Below are 16,617 nucleotides of genomic sequence, written 5' to 3' on the forward strand. Positions count from 1 at the left end.
CACCCCACTATCATCTAGAAAGTGGAGACAGTACAGGTGCATCAAGAGTAGTGCTACAGAGGGTAGTGCGTACGACCCAGTACATCACTGGGGCCAAGATTCCTGCAATCCAGGACCTATATATTAGGCGGTGTCAAAGAAAGGCCCAAAAAATTGTCAAATACCCCAGTCACCCAAGTCATAGACTGTTCTCTCTGCTACCGCACGGCAAGCGGGACCGGAGCGACAAGTCTAGATCCAAAAGGCTCCTTAACAGCTTCTACACCTAAGCCATAAGAGTGCTGAATAATTCAACAAATGCCCACCCAGACTATTTACATTGACTGACCCCCCTTCCTTTATTTTTACACTGCTGCAACTCACTGTTTATTATCTATGCATAGTCACTTTACCCCTACCTATATCTACAAATTACCTCGACTAATCTGTACCTCTGCACATTGACTCTGTACTGGTACACCCTGTATATAGCCTCGTTATTGTTATTTTATTGTGTTACTTTTTATTACATGTTTTACTTTAGTTTATTTAGTAAATAAACTCTATTTATTGAGCTGCATTGTTGGTTAAAGGCTTGTAATTAAGTAAAGGAAAGTAAGTATTTCACAGTGAGGTCTACACCTGTTGTATTCTGCACGTGACAAATAAAAGTTGATTCGATTTTTGATTTCTCTTCAGGCCATCAGACTGTTAAACAGTCATCACTAGCCGGCCTCCGCCCGGTACCCTGCCCTGAACCTTAGACACCGTCACTAGCCGGCTACCAGTCACTTTAATAATGTTTACATACTGTTTTAACTACCTTATATGTATATACTGTATTCTATTCATGGCTCATCCTAGATAACTACTTCTTCTGTACACACCTTTTCTGTTCATATACAGTATTTATTGTCTGGACTCTGACATGATCGTTCTGATATCGCTCATTCTTTTTTTAGTTTAGGATTATGTGTATATTGTTATTGTATTGCTAGATATTGCTGCACTATTGGAAACATAATCATTTCACTGCCACAACACCTGCAAAACATCTGTGTACGCGACCAATAAACGTTGATTTGATTTGAACGCGGATGTATAGCTGTCTGTCATCATTGGTGATGTAACAACTGTAAAGACAAACAGTTGATGGTGATGAAAGGGGAAAAACAGCTGAAGGACTTTGTGTCTAATAAGAAGCCTCTAAACCGTACAGACACAAGATGGAGCCACTCTTCGACCCCACAACCTCCCCTCTTCCACTTACTGTACACCCCTTATTCTCTCCCCTTCGCCCCTTCACTCTCCTCTCTCCCCCTAGCTCTTCTCATCCTCTCCCCTCTTCCCCCATCCACCCCTGGACGGTAAAGAGGGTAAAAGACAGATCAGATTCCATCATCACTCCACAGCGACAAATTGGCAGTGATCTAGCCTACATTAGTGCAGGCCATCACCCTCAGAGTTCATCTGTAAATCCAGACAGTCTAACGACGCGGTCAGGGTAATATACCGCCGTACGACACCTCAAGCACCGCCAGGACACAACATGCGATATGGGGGTTGAGGTACGTGACTCTGAGGAGAAGGCATGCTGTACTGATCAAAGTGTGAAAGCTAAACTGAGTTTAGTCCGACAGGTCTTGGAGAAGGAAGGTGTCACATTTGTCCAAGACGTGACTGCTCTGTGGTGATGGGGAACGCAGCCTGAATAATAACACAGAGCACAGAAAGACTAAATGTGTCTCTGTATGAGAGAGACAGAGAGAGAGAAAGAAAGAAAAACTTGCCTAGTTAAATAAAGGTTAAATAATAAAAATATAAAATAATAAAAAAAGTAAAGTAATAAAGATGGCTCAATAATGACAGTCTCTAATGAACTGTAACAGGCTAAAACGTAGTTTTAGGGGGGTCCCTCCCCTATAAAACGTTCCTTCTCAATCAACGACTTAGTGTTGAGGTGATGTCCCTACAAGAACCAGAGGATGTACAACTCTATTACCACCCAGTTCAGGATTATCCTCATGTAGTTTACGCAGCCAGGCAGAGAGAGACAGAGAGAGAGAGTGTGTGTGTGTGTGTGTGTGTGTGTGTGTGTGTGTGTGTGTGTGTGTGTGTGTGTGTGTGTGTGTGTGAGAGAGATAGCTTCCAGTAGTGTATGAATTAAACTGAACAAAATATATATATACAGTTGATGTTGGAAGTTCACATACACTTTAGCCAAATACATTTAAATTCAGTTTTTCACAATTCCTGACATTTAATCCTAGTAAAAATTCCCTGTCTTAGGTCAGTTAGGATCACCACCTTATTTTAAGAATGTGAAATGTCAGAATAATAGTAGAGAGAATGATTTATTTCAGCTTTTATTTATTTCATCACATTCCCAGTGGGTCAGAAGTTTACAAACACTCAATTAGTATTTGGTAGCATTGCCTTTAAAATTGTTTGACTTGGGTCAAACGTTTCGGGTAACCTTCCACAAGCTTCCCACAATAAGTTGGGTGAATTTTGGCCCATTCCTCCTGACAGAGCTGGTGTAACTGAGTCAGGTTTGTAGGCCTCCTTGCTCGCACACGCTTTTTCAGTTCTGCCAACAAAAGTTCTATGGGATTGAGGTCAGGGCTTTGTGATGGCCACTCCAATACCTTGACTTTGTTGTCCTTAATTAGGGATAGGGGGCAGCATTTTCACTTTGGATGAATAGCGTGCCCAAATTGAACTGCCTCCTACTCTGTCCCAGATGCTAATATATGCATATTATTATTACTATTGGATAGAAAACACTCTGAAGTTTCTAAAACTGTTTGAATTATGTCTGTGAGTATAACAGAACTCATATGGCAGGCAAACTTCCAAACAGGAAGTGGAAATTCTGAGGCTGGTTGTTTTTCAACTCATCGCCTATTCAAATCCCAGGAAGATATGGATTTGTTTGCACTTCCTACGCCTTCCACTAGATGTCAACAGTCGGTAGATGGTTGAATGAAGATTATACTGTGTTGTGGGCCGGATGAGAGGGGAATGAGTCAGTGGTCTGGCAGATTGCCATTTCCTGGTCACGCGCATTCCTCATGATATCGCCTTGCGTTCCATAACTTATACAGACATGAAGGAATGCTCCGGTTGGAACGTTATTGGATATACAGTGGGGAGAACAAGTATTTGATACACTGCCGATTTTGCAGGTTTTCCTACTTACAAAGCATGTAGAGGTCTGTAATTTTTATCATAGGTACACTTAAACTGTGAGAGACGGAATCTAAAACAAAAATCCTGATTATCACATTGTATGATTTTTAAGTAATTAATTAGCATTTTATTGCATGACATAAGTATTTGATCACCTACCAACCAGTAAGAATTCCGGCTCTCACAGACCTGTTAGTTTTTCTTTAAGACGCCCTCCTGTTCTCCACTCATTACCTGTATTAACTGCACCTGTTTGAACTTGTTACCTGTATAAAAGACACCTGTCCACACACTCAATCAAACAGACTCCAACCTCTCCACAATGGCCAAGACCAGAGAGCTGTGTAAGGACATCAGAAATAAAATTGTAGACCTGCACAAGGCTGGGATGTGCTACAGGACAATAGGCAAGCAGCTTGGTGAGAAGGCAACAACTGTTGGCGCAATTATTAGAAAATGGAAGAAGTTCAAGATGACGGTCAATCACCCTCGGTCTGGGGCTCCATGCAAGATCTCACCTCGTGGGGCATCAATGATCATGAGGAAGGTGAGGGATCAGCCCAGAACTACACGGCAGGACCTGGTCAATGACCTGAAGAGAGCTGGGACCACAGTCTCAAAGAAAACCATTAGTAACACACTACGCCGTCATGGATTAAAATCCTGCAGCGCACACAAGGTCCCCCTGCTCAAGCAGGCGCATGTCCAGGCCCGTCTGAAGTTTGCCAATGACCATCTGGATGATCCAGAGGAGGAATGGGAGAAGGTCATGTGGTCTGATGATTCAAAAATAAAGCTTTTTGGTCTAAACTCCACTCGCCGTGTTTGGAGGAAGAAGAAGGATGAGTACAACCCCAAGAACACCATCCCAACCGTGAAGCATGGAGGTGGAAACATCATTCTTTGGGGATGCTTTTCTGCAAAGGGGACAGGACGACTGCACCGTATTGAGGGGAGGATGGATGGGGCCATGTATTGCGAGATCTTAGCCAACAACCTTCTTCCCTCAGTAAGAGCATTGATGATGGGTCGTGGCTGGGTCTTCCAGCATGACAACGACCCGAAACACACAGCCAGGGCAACTAAGGAGTGGCTCCGTAAGAAGTATCTCAAGGTCCTGGAGTGGCCTAGCCAGTCTCCAGACCTGAACCCAATAGAAAATCTTTGGAGGGAGCTGAAAGTCCGTATTGCCCAGCGACAGCCCCGAAACCTGAAGGATCTGGAGAAGGTCTGTATGGAGGAGTGGGCCAAAATCCCTGCTGCAGTGTGTGCAAACCTGGTCAAGAACTACAGGAAACGTATGATCTCTGTAATTGCAAACAAAGGATTCTGTACCAAATATTAAGTTCTGCTTTTCTGATGTATCAAATACTTATGTCATGCAATAAAATGCTAATTAATTACTTAAAAATCATACAATGTGATTTTCAGGATTTTTGTTTTAGATTCCGTCTCTCACAGTTGAAGTGTACCTATGATAAAAATTACAGACCTCTACATGCTTTGTAAGTAGGAAAACCTGCAAAATCGGCAGTGTATCAAATACTTGTTCTCCCCACTGTATATGAAAACAACATCCTGAAGATTGATTCTCTACTTAGTTTGACAAGTTTATTCGACCTGTGATATAACTATTTTAAGTTTTCTTCCGACGTTATGCGTGACTTGCACGAGCGTTTGGATATGTGTAATAATCGCGCTAGCAAAAGTAGCTACTTGGACATAAATAATTGACATTATCGAACAAAACAACAATTTATTGTCGAACTAGGATTCCTGGGAGTGCATTCTGATGAAGATGATCAAAGGTAAGGGAATATTTATGATGTAATTTCGTATTTCTGTTGACTCCAACATGGCGGAGAAATTTTGTTTTTATCTGAGCGCCGTCTCAGATTATTGCATGGTGTGCTTTTTCCGTAAAGTTTTTTTGAAATCTGACACAGCGGTTGCATTAAGAACAAGTGTATCTTTAATTATATGTAAAACATGTATCTTTCATCAAAGTGTATGATGAGTATTTCTGTTATTATATGTTGCTCTCTGCAATTTCTCCAGATATTTTGGAGGCATTTCTGAACATGGCGCGAATGTAAACTAAGATTTTTGGATATAAATATGCACAGTATCGAACAAAAATGCATGTATTGTGTAACATGATGTCCTATGAGTGTCATCTGACGAAGATCATCAAAGGTTAGTGATTAATGTTATCTCTATTTCTGTTTTTGTAACTCCTATCTTTGGCTGGGAAAATGGCTGTGTGTTTTTTGAACTTGGTGGTGATCTAACATAATCATATGTTGTGTTTTCGCTGTAAAGCCTTTTTGAAATCGGACACGATGGGTAGATTAACAAGATGTTTATCTTTCATTTGCTGTATTGGACTTGTTAATGTGTGAAAGCTACATATTTCTAAACAATTTTTGAATTTCCCGCGCTGCCTTTTCAGCGGAAACGTGTGTCCTAGAAAGGTTAAGCCATTTTGCCACAACTTTAGAAGTATGCTTGGGGTCATTGTCCATTTGGAAGACCCATTTGCGACCAAGCTTTAACTTCCTGACTGATGTCTTGAGATGTTTCTTCAATACATCCACATATTTTTCCATCCTCATGATGCCATCTATTTTGTGAAGTGCACCTGTCCTTCCTGCAGCAAAGCACCCCCACAACATGATGCTGCCATCTTCACGGTTGGGATGGTGTACTTCGGCTTGCAAGCCAACCCCCTTTTTCCTCCAAACATAACAATGGTCATTATGGCAAAACAGTTCTATTTTTGTTTCATCAGACCGTACATTTTGGAGAAATGTCCTCTGATCTTTGTCCCCATGTGCAGTTGCAAACTGCAATCTGGCTATTTTTTTTTACGGTTTTGGAGCAGTGGCTTCTTCCTTGCTGAGCGGCCTTTCAGGTTATGTCGATATAGGACTCGTTTTACTGTGGATATAGATACTTTTGTCCCTGTTTCTTCCAGCATCTTCACAAGGTCCTTTGCTGTTGCTCTGGGATTGATTTGCACTTTTCGCACTAAAGTACATTCATCTCTAGGAGACAGAACGCGTCTCCTTCCTGAGCGGTATGACGGCTGCGTGGTCCCATGGTGTTTATACTTGGGTACTATTGTTTGTACAGAAGAACATTGTACCTTCAGGCGTTTGGAAATTGCTCCCAAGGATGAACCAGACTTGTGGAGGTCTACAATTCTTTATCTGAGGTCTTGGCTGATTTCTTTAGATTTTCCCATGATGTCAAGCAAAGAGGCACTGATTTTGATGGTAGGCATTGAAATACATCCACAGGTACACCTCCAATTGACTCAAATTATGTCAAATAGCCTATCAGAAGCTTCTAAAGCCATTACATAATTTTCTGGAATTTTCCAAGCTGTTTAAAGGCACAGTCAATTTAGTGTATGTAAACTTCTGACCCACTGGAATTGTGATACAGTGAATTAATTATAAGTGAAATAATCTGTTTGTAAATAATTGTTGGACTTGTGTCATGCACAAAGTAATGTCCTAACCAACTTGCCAAAACTATAGTTTGTTAACAAGAAATTTGTGGAATGGTTGAAAAACTAGTTTTAATGACTCCAACCTAAGTGCTTGTAAACTTGACTGAGTTACAGCTCATATAAGGAAATCAGTCAAATGAAATAAATTCATTAGGCCCTAATCTATGGATTACACGACTGGGAATACAGATATGCATCTGTTGGTCACAGATACCTTAAAAAAAAAGTAGGGCCGTGCATTATCATACTGAAACATGAGGTGATGGTGGCGGATGAATGGCACGACAATGGGCCTCAGGATCTCGTCACGGTATCTCTGTGCATTCAAATTACCATCGATAACATGCAATTGTGTTCGTTGTCCGTAGTTTATGCCTGCCCATACATTAACCACACAGCCACCATGGGGAACTCTGCTCACAACGCTGACATTAGTAAATGGCTCACCCACACGACACCATACACGTGGTCTGCATTAATTAACAGTATTTACATTTACATTTAAGTCATTTAGCAGACGCTCTTATCCAGAGCGACTTATCCAGTATGCTCTGGCAACAGCTCTGGTGGACATTCCTGCAGTCAGCCTACCATTTGAACGCTCCCTCAAAACTTGAGACATCTGTGGCATCCTGTTGTGTGACAAAACTGCACATTTTAGAGTGGCCATTTATTGTTGCCAGCACAAGGTGCTCCTGTGTAATTATCATGATGGTTAATCAGCTTCTTGATAGGTCACACCTGTCACGTGGAAGGATTATATAGGCAAAGGAGAAATGCTTACTAACAGGGATGTAATCAAATTTGTGAACAAAATCTGCGAGAAATACGTTTTTTGTGCATATGGAACATTTCTGGGTACTTTTATTTCCTCTCATGAAATATGGGACCAACACTTTACATTTTGCCTTTACATTTTCATTCAGTGTGTAGATTAAATCTCATTAGCCACCAAAACTAAAAAGGTTCTGCTCTGTAGTGTGAGTCTCATCAAACACAAGTATTCACACTTGACTGATTATGTTAATGATTCTCATCCTATCCCTCTCTCATCCTTTCCTCTTTTTCTCTCTTTTCAACTCTCAATGATTGTGATAAGTGTGAGCTTTCATGGAGCAGCTAACTTCTAACTTCTCAGCTATTGTCAGCACTTTGGTTAGAAGTCCTTTCAGTCTCAGAGAGTTGGCACTGTCCCAAACTAACTGGGCCGATCGCTATCCGCACTCCTGGCCCTCCCTCTGAGGCTAAATGGAAGTGATATACTTGACCCACCTTGACACCTGATTGGCGGAGATAAATTATTATATTTTCTTCTTTACTGTCTGTTGCACAAAGTCAATCGTGACATCATCACCCTCTCAGGGCGATCAACTGACTGGACTGGCAGAAAGGGGTTAGAGGGGTGCTTTTAATCAGGTCCAGCTACCCGGTCTCACACACACGCAAGAAAGTACAAACACACAGCCACGCACACGCACATACACGCACGCACACGCACACACACACAGGCCTTAAGAACTAGACTTCCACATGGCAGTCACGTCTTCCTCTGCTTCACTTATTTTCCAAATGTTGTGTTTTATAATCAGCTTATTATTGTCTTCTTTTTAACCTCGGAGTGGGTTTTTAATTCTCCTTACTCATCAAGGGCCAGTTGAAACTAGCTATGGGCAAAGTCTTAATGCCGCAAGGCAGGCAGCAGAACTGATGGGTTTATCCATGTCTGTGCAGTGAGCTGGGGTTTGGACAGAGATAAGCAGGATTGGCTGCCTCTAATGTTCTGATGGCCCACAAGTGTAAAGCCTTACACTTTTAACAGCAAGACAATACAAACAGCAATTAGCCAATAACAACAGGAGGAGGCCGGACTAATCTTTACTTAATAGGCCTACATCGGCTGGAAGGGAGGAGAGGAATGGAGGGAGGAAGAGGAGGTTAGAATGTAAATATTGAGGTTGGTTATTCCCCTGTCCCCATCTAGCGTTGAGCTGAAGCTGTGTGAAGTGTGTGTTTGGGTTATTCCCATGTCCATGTCTGGTACTTGTAGAAGAAAAATTCTCTCTTTCAACACCAAAAACACTGTGTCTGTGGTTTGATCTGACGAGGCAGGGCTTTCCTCAGGGAACCACGGCCAAACACGCTGCTGGAGAGATAAATAAACTAACATCACAACCTCAGATGTATGGAACGACGTTTGGGTCTTTGCGTGTCAAAAAACATACACCTCAAATAACACTATTTGACACGTTAAATAACACAATTCCATTATAGAATGTTGTGTGTGCTGAATTTGCATGCACAAGCCCAGCGCCACCATTACAATCACTGTCAAAGCTGGACATTACCACGTTGGTAATAAGGCATTATTTGTTCGACCGAATGTGAAAACGTCTGTGAGCATTTGAAATTAGATCAGGATCAAACGAGCAGGATCAAAAATGTTTGCAAATATCTTTGATACAGATGTTGGTACCTAGCTAGCGCTAATGCAACCAGCCTGAAAACAATGAACAGTAGAAACTGCAGTCATTTTCAATATTCTTAGCAATGATTTAGGAATCCATGTGTTGGGTTCTGAGAATAGGAAATATACGTATTCATGTCACTGATGGAGTACTAAGGTTTAGAGGGTCTACACCAGAAGTTAATGGTTATAGGAGGAAGGTATATAGTGGGTGCAACTAAGCTTGGAATGTGTTGAGTGTAGGGAAGCGATTACATGTGGCAGGCATTGATAAGGGGAGTGAGCCATGGATTGGTGATGAGGGGGGTTGAGGTCGGTTCAGGTCAGGTCACCTTAAGGGAGAAATATACGTTTATGGCCCGTATGATTAGTGTCCTGCCTAGCAGTAAAGAACGATGTTTGTACAGATGGGTAGGAGGAGACTCAACCTATGAGGAACGGTTAAATATCAGTGCTTGTGTGAAAATGTTTTTGTCTGAATGCAGCTGTATTGACCCTCTAGGCAGAATAAACTTGGTTAAGCTTTCATAATGTCCGTTGAGTGTTTTACTCTGAGAATTAGAACCTAACACATGTGAGTAAGTATTAGCTTGGTAGCCAGTTGTTGTCCTCCTATTGAAATAACTAGCTAGCCTCCTACTTAACCCGGTTGCCCAAATCTGACGTTATAAGCAGCCAGCTAGCTTCATCTGCCTACTATGGCTTAACCGGATCGGGTTATGTGTTGTGAAGCTAGCCACAATAAGGATTAGCCACAACAGTGGAATTTGCGGTTCACCTTTAAAATAAAAGTCCCTCTTTGAAAGTGATGCAGAAGGTTTCAATTGGTGAAATCATGCCATATTTAGACTTGATAATGTTAAACATGGTTGGAGTGTTGGAATGTGGAGCAATGAAATGGGGTATCAGTTCTCGGTGACACACAGAGAGCACAACTGCGAAGAGTTTATGGAAATATCAGTGTTGTAGATCTTATTGCGGGACTTTGACTGTGTGAAATCACCTCCCCAGTCAGCCTATTGTGCGTTCATATTGCACTGTACAGCTTTACCTAAGGATTGGGGATCAATGAAATGTGGTATCAGTCTACTCAATACCCAAGTGCTTTTTTCCCAACGTCCTCCTCAGCGTTATCAGGGTTCAAAACATTCACACAGTATTGTTTTTCCTCTGGAATAGTGTTCAATACACATAGGTTGACAATAAATGTGGCTCAATTCAAAGTTTCAGAGTCCCACAATAAGAGCTATGACGCTAATGTTCTCTGTGTGTCACTGAGTAGACTGATACCCCATGTCATTGATCCACAATCCATAGGTAAGGCTTTACAGTAAAATAAGTAATCCCCCAATGCAATTCTAAAGTCTAATACATCTAGTGTGATTTCAGATTTTTGTCAAATTAATAAATGATTGTCTTGTGTGTGTGTGTGTGTGTGTGTGTGTGTGTGTGTGTGTGTGTGTGTGTGTGTGTGTGTGTGTGTGTGTGTGTGTGTGTGTGTGTGTGTGTGTGTGTGTGTGTGTGTGTTCAAGCAGTTCGAGTTAAATAAAGGGAGCTCAGTTGTGAAATTGCGGCCATTGGACTCCAGGGTTGTTGCTAACTCGCTGACAGTGTGTGGGTTTTGTGTTGTGTATGTGTGTGTGTGTTCATGGAGTTGCGTGTAAATAGAGGGAAAATAGGGAGAGCTTCGCCAACTGGCTGACAGTGTGAACCTGTGTGTGTGTGTGTGTGTGTGTGTGTGTGTGTGTGTGTGTGTGTGAGAGTGAGTGTTAATTCCACACAGATGGAGTGTGAGGGAGTGTATGAGCGTCCTGACTAGATCACTGAAAACAATTCTTACTTTATACAATAGTAACCCAACTGTAGCCTTTCTATTCTCCTGTATCTACAGTGATACACTGTAAAGGTGACAGTAGTTCAACATGCATGTTGTATTAATCATGTTTTGTCAATACTGATGTACAGTACATGCACTAATCCTATTTTCTGCTGTGAATAATTGGTAATATGTGTAGTGTGTGTGTGTGTGTGTGTGTGTGTGTGTGTGTATGTGTGTAGGAGAGCTGGTGTTAAGGTCACACAAGGTAAGGTTGACATGATTCATGAAGGTTAATATTAGTAAAGTCAAGCGCTCACAGACAAACAAGATGGTAGCTAGCAGGGAACCACACACAAACACACAGTACACCGGGGCAAGGTTAAAACACCATTTGTTATGGTAATGACCATCTCACTGTAGTTCAAACAACAAGACCTACCACAATACTACAAACACCATCTGTTAACATACACAAACGTGTGTCTCAGTCCTACCTGTGCCACGGCTACATGTGTCTGTTGCTGTTGTTGCTGTAGTTGTTGCTGTAGCAGTTGGATCTGGTGGTGGACTGACAGGGGGGTGGTGGGAGGCAGAGTACCCGATGACGGCAGCAGCATCCTGGGGGACGCAAGCAGCAGAGAGGCCTCCTCTGGAACCTGCCATGGAGGAGAGGGTTAATGGTGGATTGATAGATTGAGAGAGGGAGACATCAATACAAGGAGAGAGAGGATGGAAGACGTAAGGAGGAGATGGCGAAAGATAAACAAAGAAAGAGAGACAAAGTCAAAGAAAGAGACATATTGATGTTCATATTCAGAATGTGTGCTTTGGCAGAGAGAGTGTATATTTCCCCCGGTGATAAGCAGAGCTTGAGGTAAAACAGAGGCATGGCTGAACAGGCCCTAAGAGAAAAGGAAAACTCATGCTCACTCACGCATCCACCCAGACAACCCAATATGTCACTACTGGAATAGCATTCACACAATAATGAATTGAAAAGATGAACAATAGCAGCTTGTATCTGTCAAAGGACTGGATGACTATATTGTTTTTCCTTGAAGAGCAAATTCAATCTGTCAGTGTGTCAGAGAGAGATAGTTGCATTTGTGTATGTGTGTGTCAGACAACGATAATTGCATAGACTGAGAAGATGCATTTACTGAGAAGAATTCATAAGATATACTTTATTAGTATAGATAGACGCAAGATAGAAATGTGTCTTCTGCTTTTATCCAACCCCCACTGATACACACACACACATTAGGTTGGAGCACAGGCCAGCCACAGAGCAGCGCCCAATGAGCAATTTTTTTAGGGTGTTAAGCTACTTGCTCAAGCGAACATCAGCGGTTGGTTGCAACTGAGATATTGATGCCAGCAACCCTCCGGTTGCCAGCTCACTCCCCGCCAGCACGGGGATTCGCTGGGGTTCAGAGAGAGATTGATTGATTGAGATTGATTAGTGTGGGAAATAAAGAAAGACAACTCAAGGTTTGTACCCCCACTGGGCCAGTGGATGAGTGATGGTGTGTCGCTGTCTGATCTACAGGTTAATGGGGACATTACCAGACAGGCTGTTTACTCTCACGACTTAATGATGAACAGTGGAACTAGGCCGCTGTGTGTGTGTGTGTATGTGTGTGTGTGTATGTGTGTGTGTGTATGGATGTATGTGTATGTGTGTGTGTAGATGCATGTGTATGTCTGTTTGTGTGTGTGTATGTGCGTGCGTGTAGTGATTTCATCAAGTGCAGTACACATCTTTGCACTGTTTATAATAATAAAAAATTAGGGTTTCTTTCAGACAGACATTGTCAAAGCGACACTACAACACTGAATCACACTGAATCACAATACAGTTTGGTGGAAAATATCTCCTTTAAAGAGACCAGGTCTCCCATATCTGTAACCATGCCATCTCATCCTGCCATCTCATCAGAATAATTGCAGTAGTTTGAAGAGGAAAAGAATACATTGGCTGTCAGCTCCAAGGCAGACTGTTTTATGTATTTTATCTGCTAAGTACCTTTGCATAGAGAACTGTCAGTGGTATAATGGGAGTAGGAGTAAAGAGGAAAGTTAAGAGGTTAATATAACACATGTGTAATGGTTAGGGGCGCTGGGAAGTAGAGAGAGAGAGAAAGGCTGTCTGTATTGGTCGGAAGAACTACACTGAGACATTACGTTGGTTGGGAATATGAAGGGGAGATGGAGAGAGGGAGAAAGAGAGAGAAAGTGATAGGGAAAGAGAGAGAGATTGAAAGAGAGAGTGGTACGGAGAGACAGAAGAGAGAGAAAGAGGGAGAATGGTAAGGAGAGAGACATAGAGAGAATGGTAGAGAGACAGAGAGACACTTTCTGTCAGTTTCCATAAAGGTGTCCATCCATCCCTCTCAGTCAAGCAGAGCTTTGTGACGAGTCATGCTCCACTGAGTCTTCTGTACACATATAGTACGATGAGTAGTTGAAAAGCTACACGAACAAAGACACAGCAGAGGTTATTCAAGACCCTTGTTGTCAGATATAGCGCCTTTACTCCTTCCTATGAAGAAACAGTCAGTAGATTTGTACTGTATATTTGAAGAAAGCAGATGGGTAGCGAGTGAATTGTTGTTATTCCTGGTGATTTCAGGGTGTTTTGACTTGGTCTACGCCTTGGGGAGAAATACATTAAACCTGTGGTTTTTGAACAATGGCCCCCTGGCCTCTGTTGGTTAATAGTGAAATACCAACACATTCAGTCAAAGCACTCTGGACCACACACACTGAGAGCAGCAGAGAGACCAATGTGTTGAATAAAACCCAGCATCATTTTGCCTGAGGCTGTACTATGCCCCGCAGGCACCAAGAGACAGACAGACACGCACGTACAGACACATATACCAAGCAGTTCTAACAAGATAACGACAACACACTAACAGGCATACTGAATAAAGATTAGATTCCCAAACAGTGTCTGATCCACAGCCTTCCAAGTGTGTTTAACTCAACAGACAGCGAAAACAACAATCCGTATGCAGTGAATGCCAAATGTGTTTACAGCAATCTGGTCCCAATTTGGATGGAAACAGCATTTGCATTTTTTATTCAGACAAGTAAACAAACGAGGAGAAGAAAATGGGGTCTGAAGTTCGTGTTCTGAGCAGAATTACAACTACAAAACACTTCCCAAATATTTTTTGACATGACCAGAATTCAACATGCTGTAGATGCTACCCACTCTTTCCCTGCTCCCTTCCACCCTCTCTGCAGCACATGTAGGGCACTTCTGCCCCATCAAAGGGGAGATCAGATGTCCTGATACGAGACAGTCATGCCCTTCACAGTACACATTGAAGCAAACTACATGTTCCCTTCCAAGTCACCACTCCCTCCTTTCAGAGAACACTGAAGTGCACTCATCTCCTTCCCTTCAGAGGTCGAACTGCATGTTCCATTGCTCCCGAGTGGTACAGCAGTCTAAGACACTGCATCTCAGTGCTAGAGGTGTCACTACAGACCCTGATTCGATCCCGGGCTATATCACAACCGGTCGTGATCGGGAGTCCCATAGGGCGGCGCACAACTGGCCCAACGTCGTGACGGTTTGGCCAGGGTAGGCCGTCACTGTAAATAAGAATTTGTTCATAACTGACTTGCCTAGTTAAAAAAAGGTTAAATAAAAATGTAAATGTTCCATTCCAAGTCTCCCTCCCTGACTATGGATGTCCTGAGATCCCTCACACACACACACACACACACACACACACACACACACACACACACACACACACACACACACACACACACACACACACACACACACACACACACACACACACACACACACACACACACACACACACACACACACGTCAGGGGTCTGGGGCTAGTGTTGTAACAGCAGCTGTGAATAAGGCAGTGTGTGTGTGTGTTTACTCCACCCAGTCCCCTCAGATGTCCTTTGTAGCCGCAGTAATCTGCCCATCCATCTCTCTGCCACCCCATCCACTCAGCAACACAGCCCAACGAAGGGAGGGAGGAGAAGAACGAGAGATGAAGCAATGGACCCCTGAGACAGAGAAGGAAGACTGGCTCTCTCGTCCCTTAGCAGTGATTACACTAGCTGCTCTCTGCTATCTACCCTGTCCTTCTGACAACCTGGATCCACCCACAGAGCTGTGTGAGAGAGAGAGAGAGAGAGAGAGAGAGAGAGAGAGAGAGAGAGAGAGAGAGAGAGAGAGAGAGAGAGAGAGAGAGACAGATTGTGTGGGGGGGGGGGGGGAATGCAGAGGGCAGAGTAGCAGGGGCTAGGGGGTAATGGAGTGGGGCTAGGTAGGATTGGATAAGGGGTTGGGTGAGGGATGCCAGTGGTGTGTGTGTGTGTGTGTGTGTGTGTGTGTGTGTGTGTGTGTGTGTGTGTGTGTGTGTGTGATAGGGGATAAGAGAAGCTCATCCACACAGAGCTCTAGGAGCTACAGGCTATTTTGGAACAGGGAGGAACGGGGGAGGAAGTTAACAACAAAGGACCTCTGAAGTGTCACTCCCTCCTGTATCCTGGCAACCATCCAGGACAGGAAGAAACCTCTTGATACAGGAAGTATTTTCCAACATGCAAAATAACCATGCCTTGTACCAGTTTAGGCACACTCAGTTCCAGCCATATATCTCTCTCCCAACAAGTTTGTGACCGACTAGTTTTAAACCTGGTCGCCTGAATGTGCCTGCCGAACTAAAGACTAGGGAAACACGAACCATCAGCACTGTTGCCAACTAACTACAGTTGCTCTCTGGAGGCACAATCTAGACAGGATTGGAAATATCTGTGTGTGTGCGCGTTCGCGCGCGCGTGTAGGGTTGTTGTGATGGAGAGCACCAAGCTGAGAGCCCTGCATGTGGATTGAGAAGGCAGAAATACAGATTATGTAATACAACTGAGATGACAAGGAGAGCAGCCCCCCCCACACACACACATTAGCATCACTATCCTTGTGGGGACAGAAAAATGTATTGCCATTCAAAATCTAACACTAACCCCTAATTCTAACCCTAAACCTAACCCTTAAGCCGGAAATAGCCTTTTTCCTTGTGGGGACTGGCGAAATTCCCCCACTTGTTCCAATTGTCCTTGTTTTACTATCGTTGTGAGGACTTCTGGTACCCACAAGGATAGTTCAACAAAACACACACAATGAAACTTAAACAGTCACTGCCATAATAGGACTACCCTAAGTGCATCTTAATATAGAATTACTGCAGTATCTTTAATCATTTCGTCTGAGTGTACCAAACATTAAGAACACATTACATTTACATTTACATTTAAGTCATTTAGCAGACGCTCTTATCCAGAGCGACTTACAAATTGGTGCATTCACCTTATGATATCCAGTGGAACAACCACTTTACAATAGTGCATCTAACTCTTTTAAGGGGGGGGGGGTTAGAAGGATTACTTTATCCTATCCTAGGTATTCCTTAAAGAGGTGGGGTTTCAGGTGTCTCCGGAAGGTGGTGATTGACTCCGCTGACCTGGCGTCGTGAGGGAGTTTGTTCCACCATTGGGGTGCCAGAGCAGCGAACAGTTTTGAGTGGGCTGAGCGGGAACTGTACTTCCTCAGAGGTAGGGAGGCGAGCAGGCCAGAGGTGGATGAACGCAGTGCCCTT

The 16,617-nt window shown here is 43.1% G+C and overlaps 1 protein-coding gene across 2 annotated transcripts in view; it reads right to left on the reverse strand.

Annotated features, from left to right (window-relative positions):
- The window catches only part of LOC139541341 (carboxyl-terminal PDZ ligand of neuronal nitric oxide synthase protein-like), a 196,608-nt gene that overhangs the window by 24,612 nt on the left and 155,379 nt on the right, over positions 1-16,617 (reverse strand). For both annotated transcript variants that reach the window (XM_071345899.1, XM_071345898.1), the window contains exon 8: positions 11,466-11,627. In XM_071345899.1, coding sequence (XP_071202000.1) covers positions 11,466-11,627 — 162 coding nt within the window. The remainder of the gene's footprint in view (positions 1-11,465; positions 11,628-16,617) is intronic.

This window comes from Salvelinus alpinus, chromosome 16 (assembly GCF_045679555.1).
Source record: "Salvelinus alpinus chromosome 16, SLU_Salpinus.1, whole genome shotgun sequence".
NCBI lineage: Eukaryota > Metazoa > Chordata > Actinopteri > Salmoniformes > Salmonidae > Salvelinus > Salvelinus alpinus.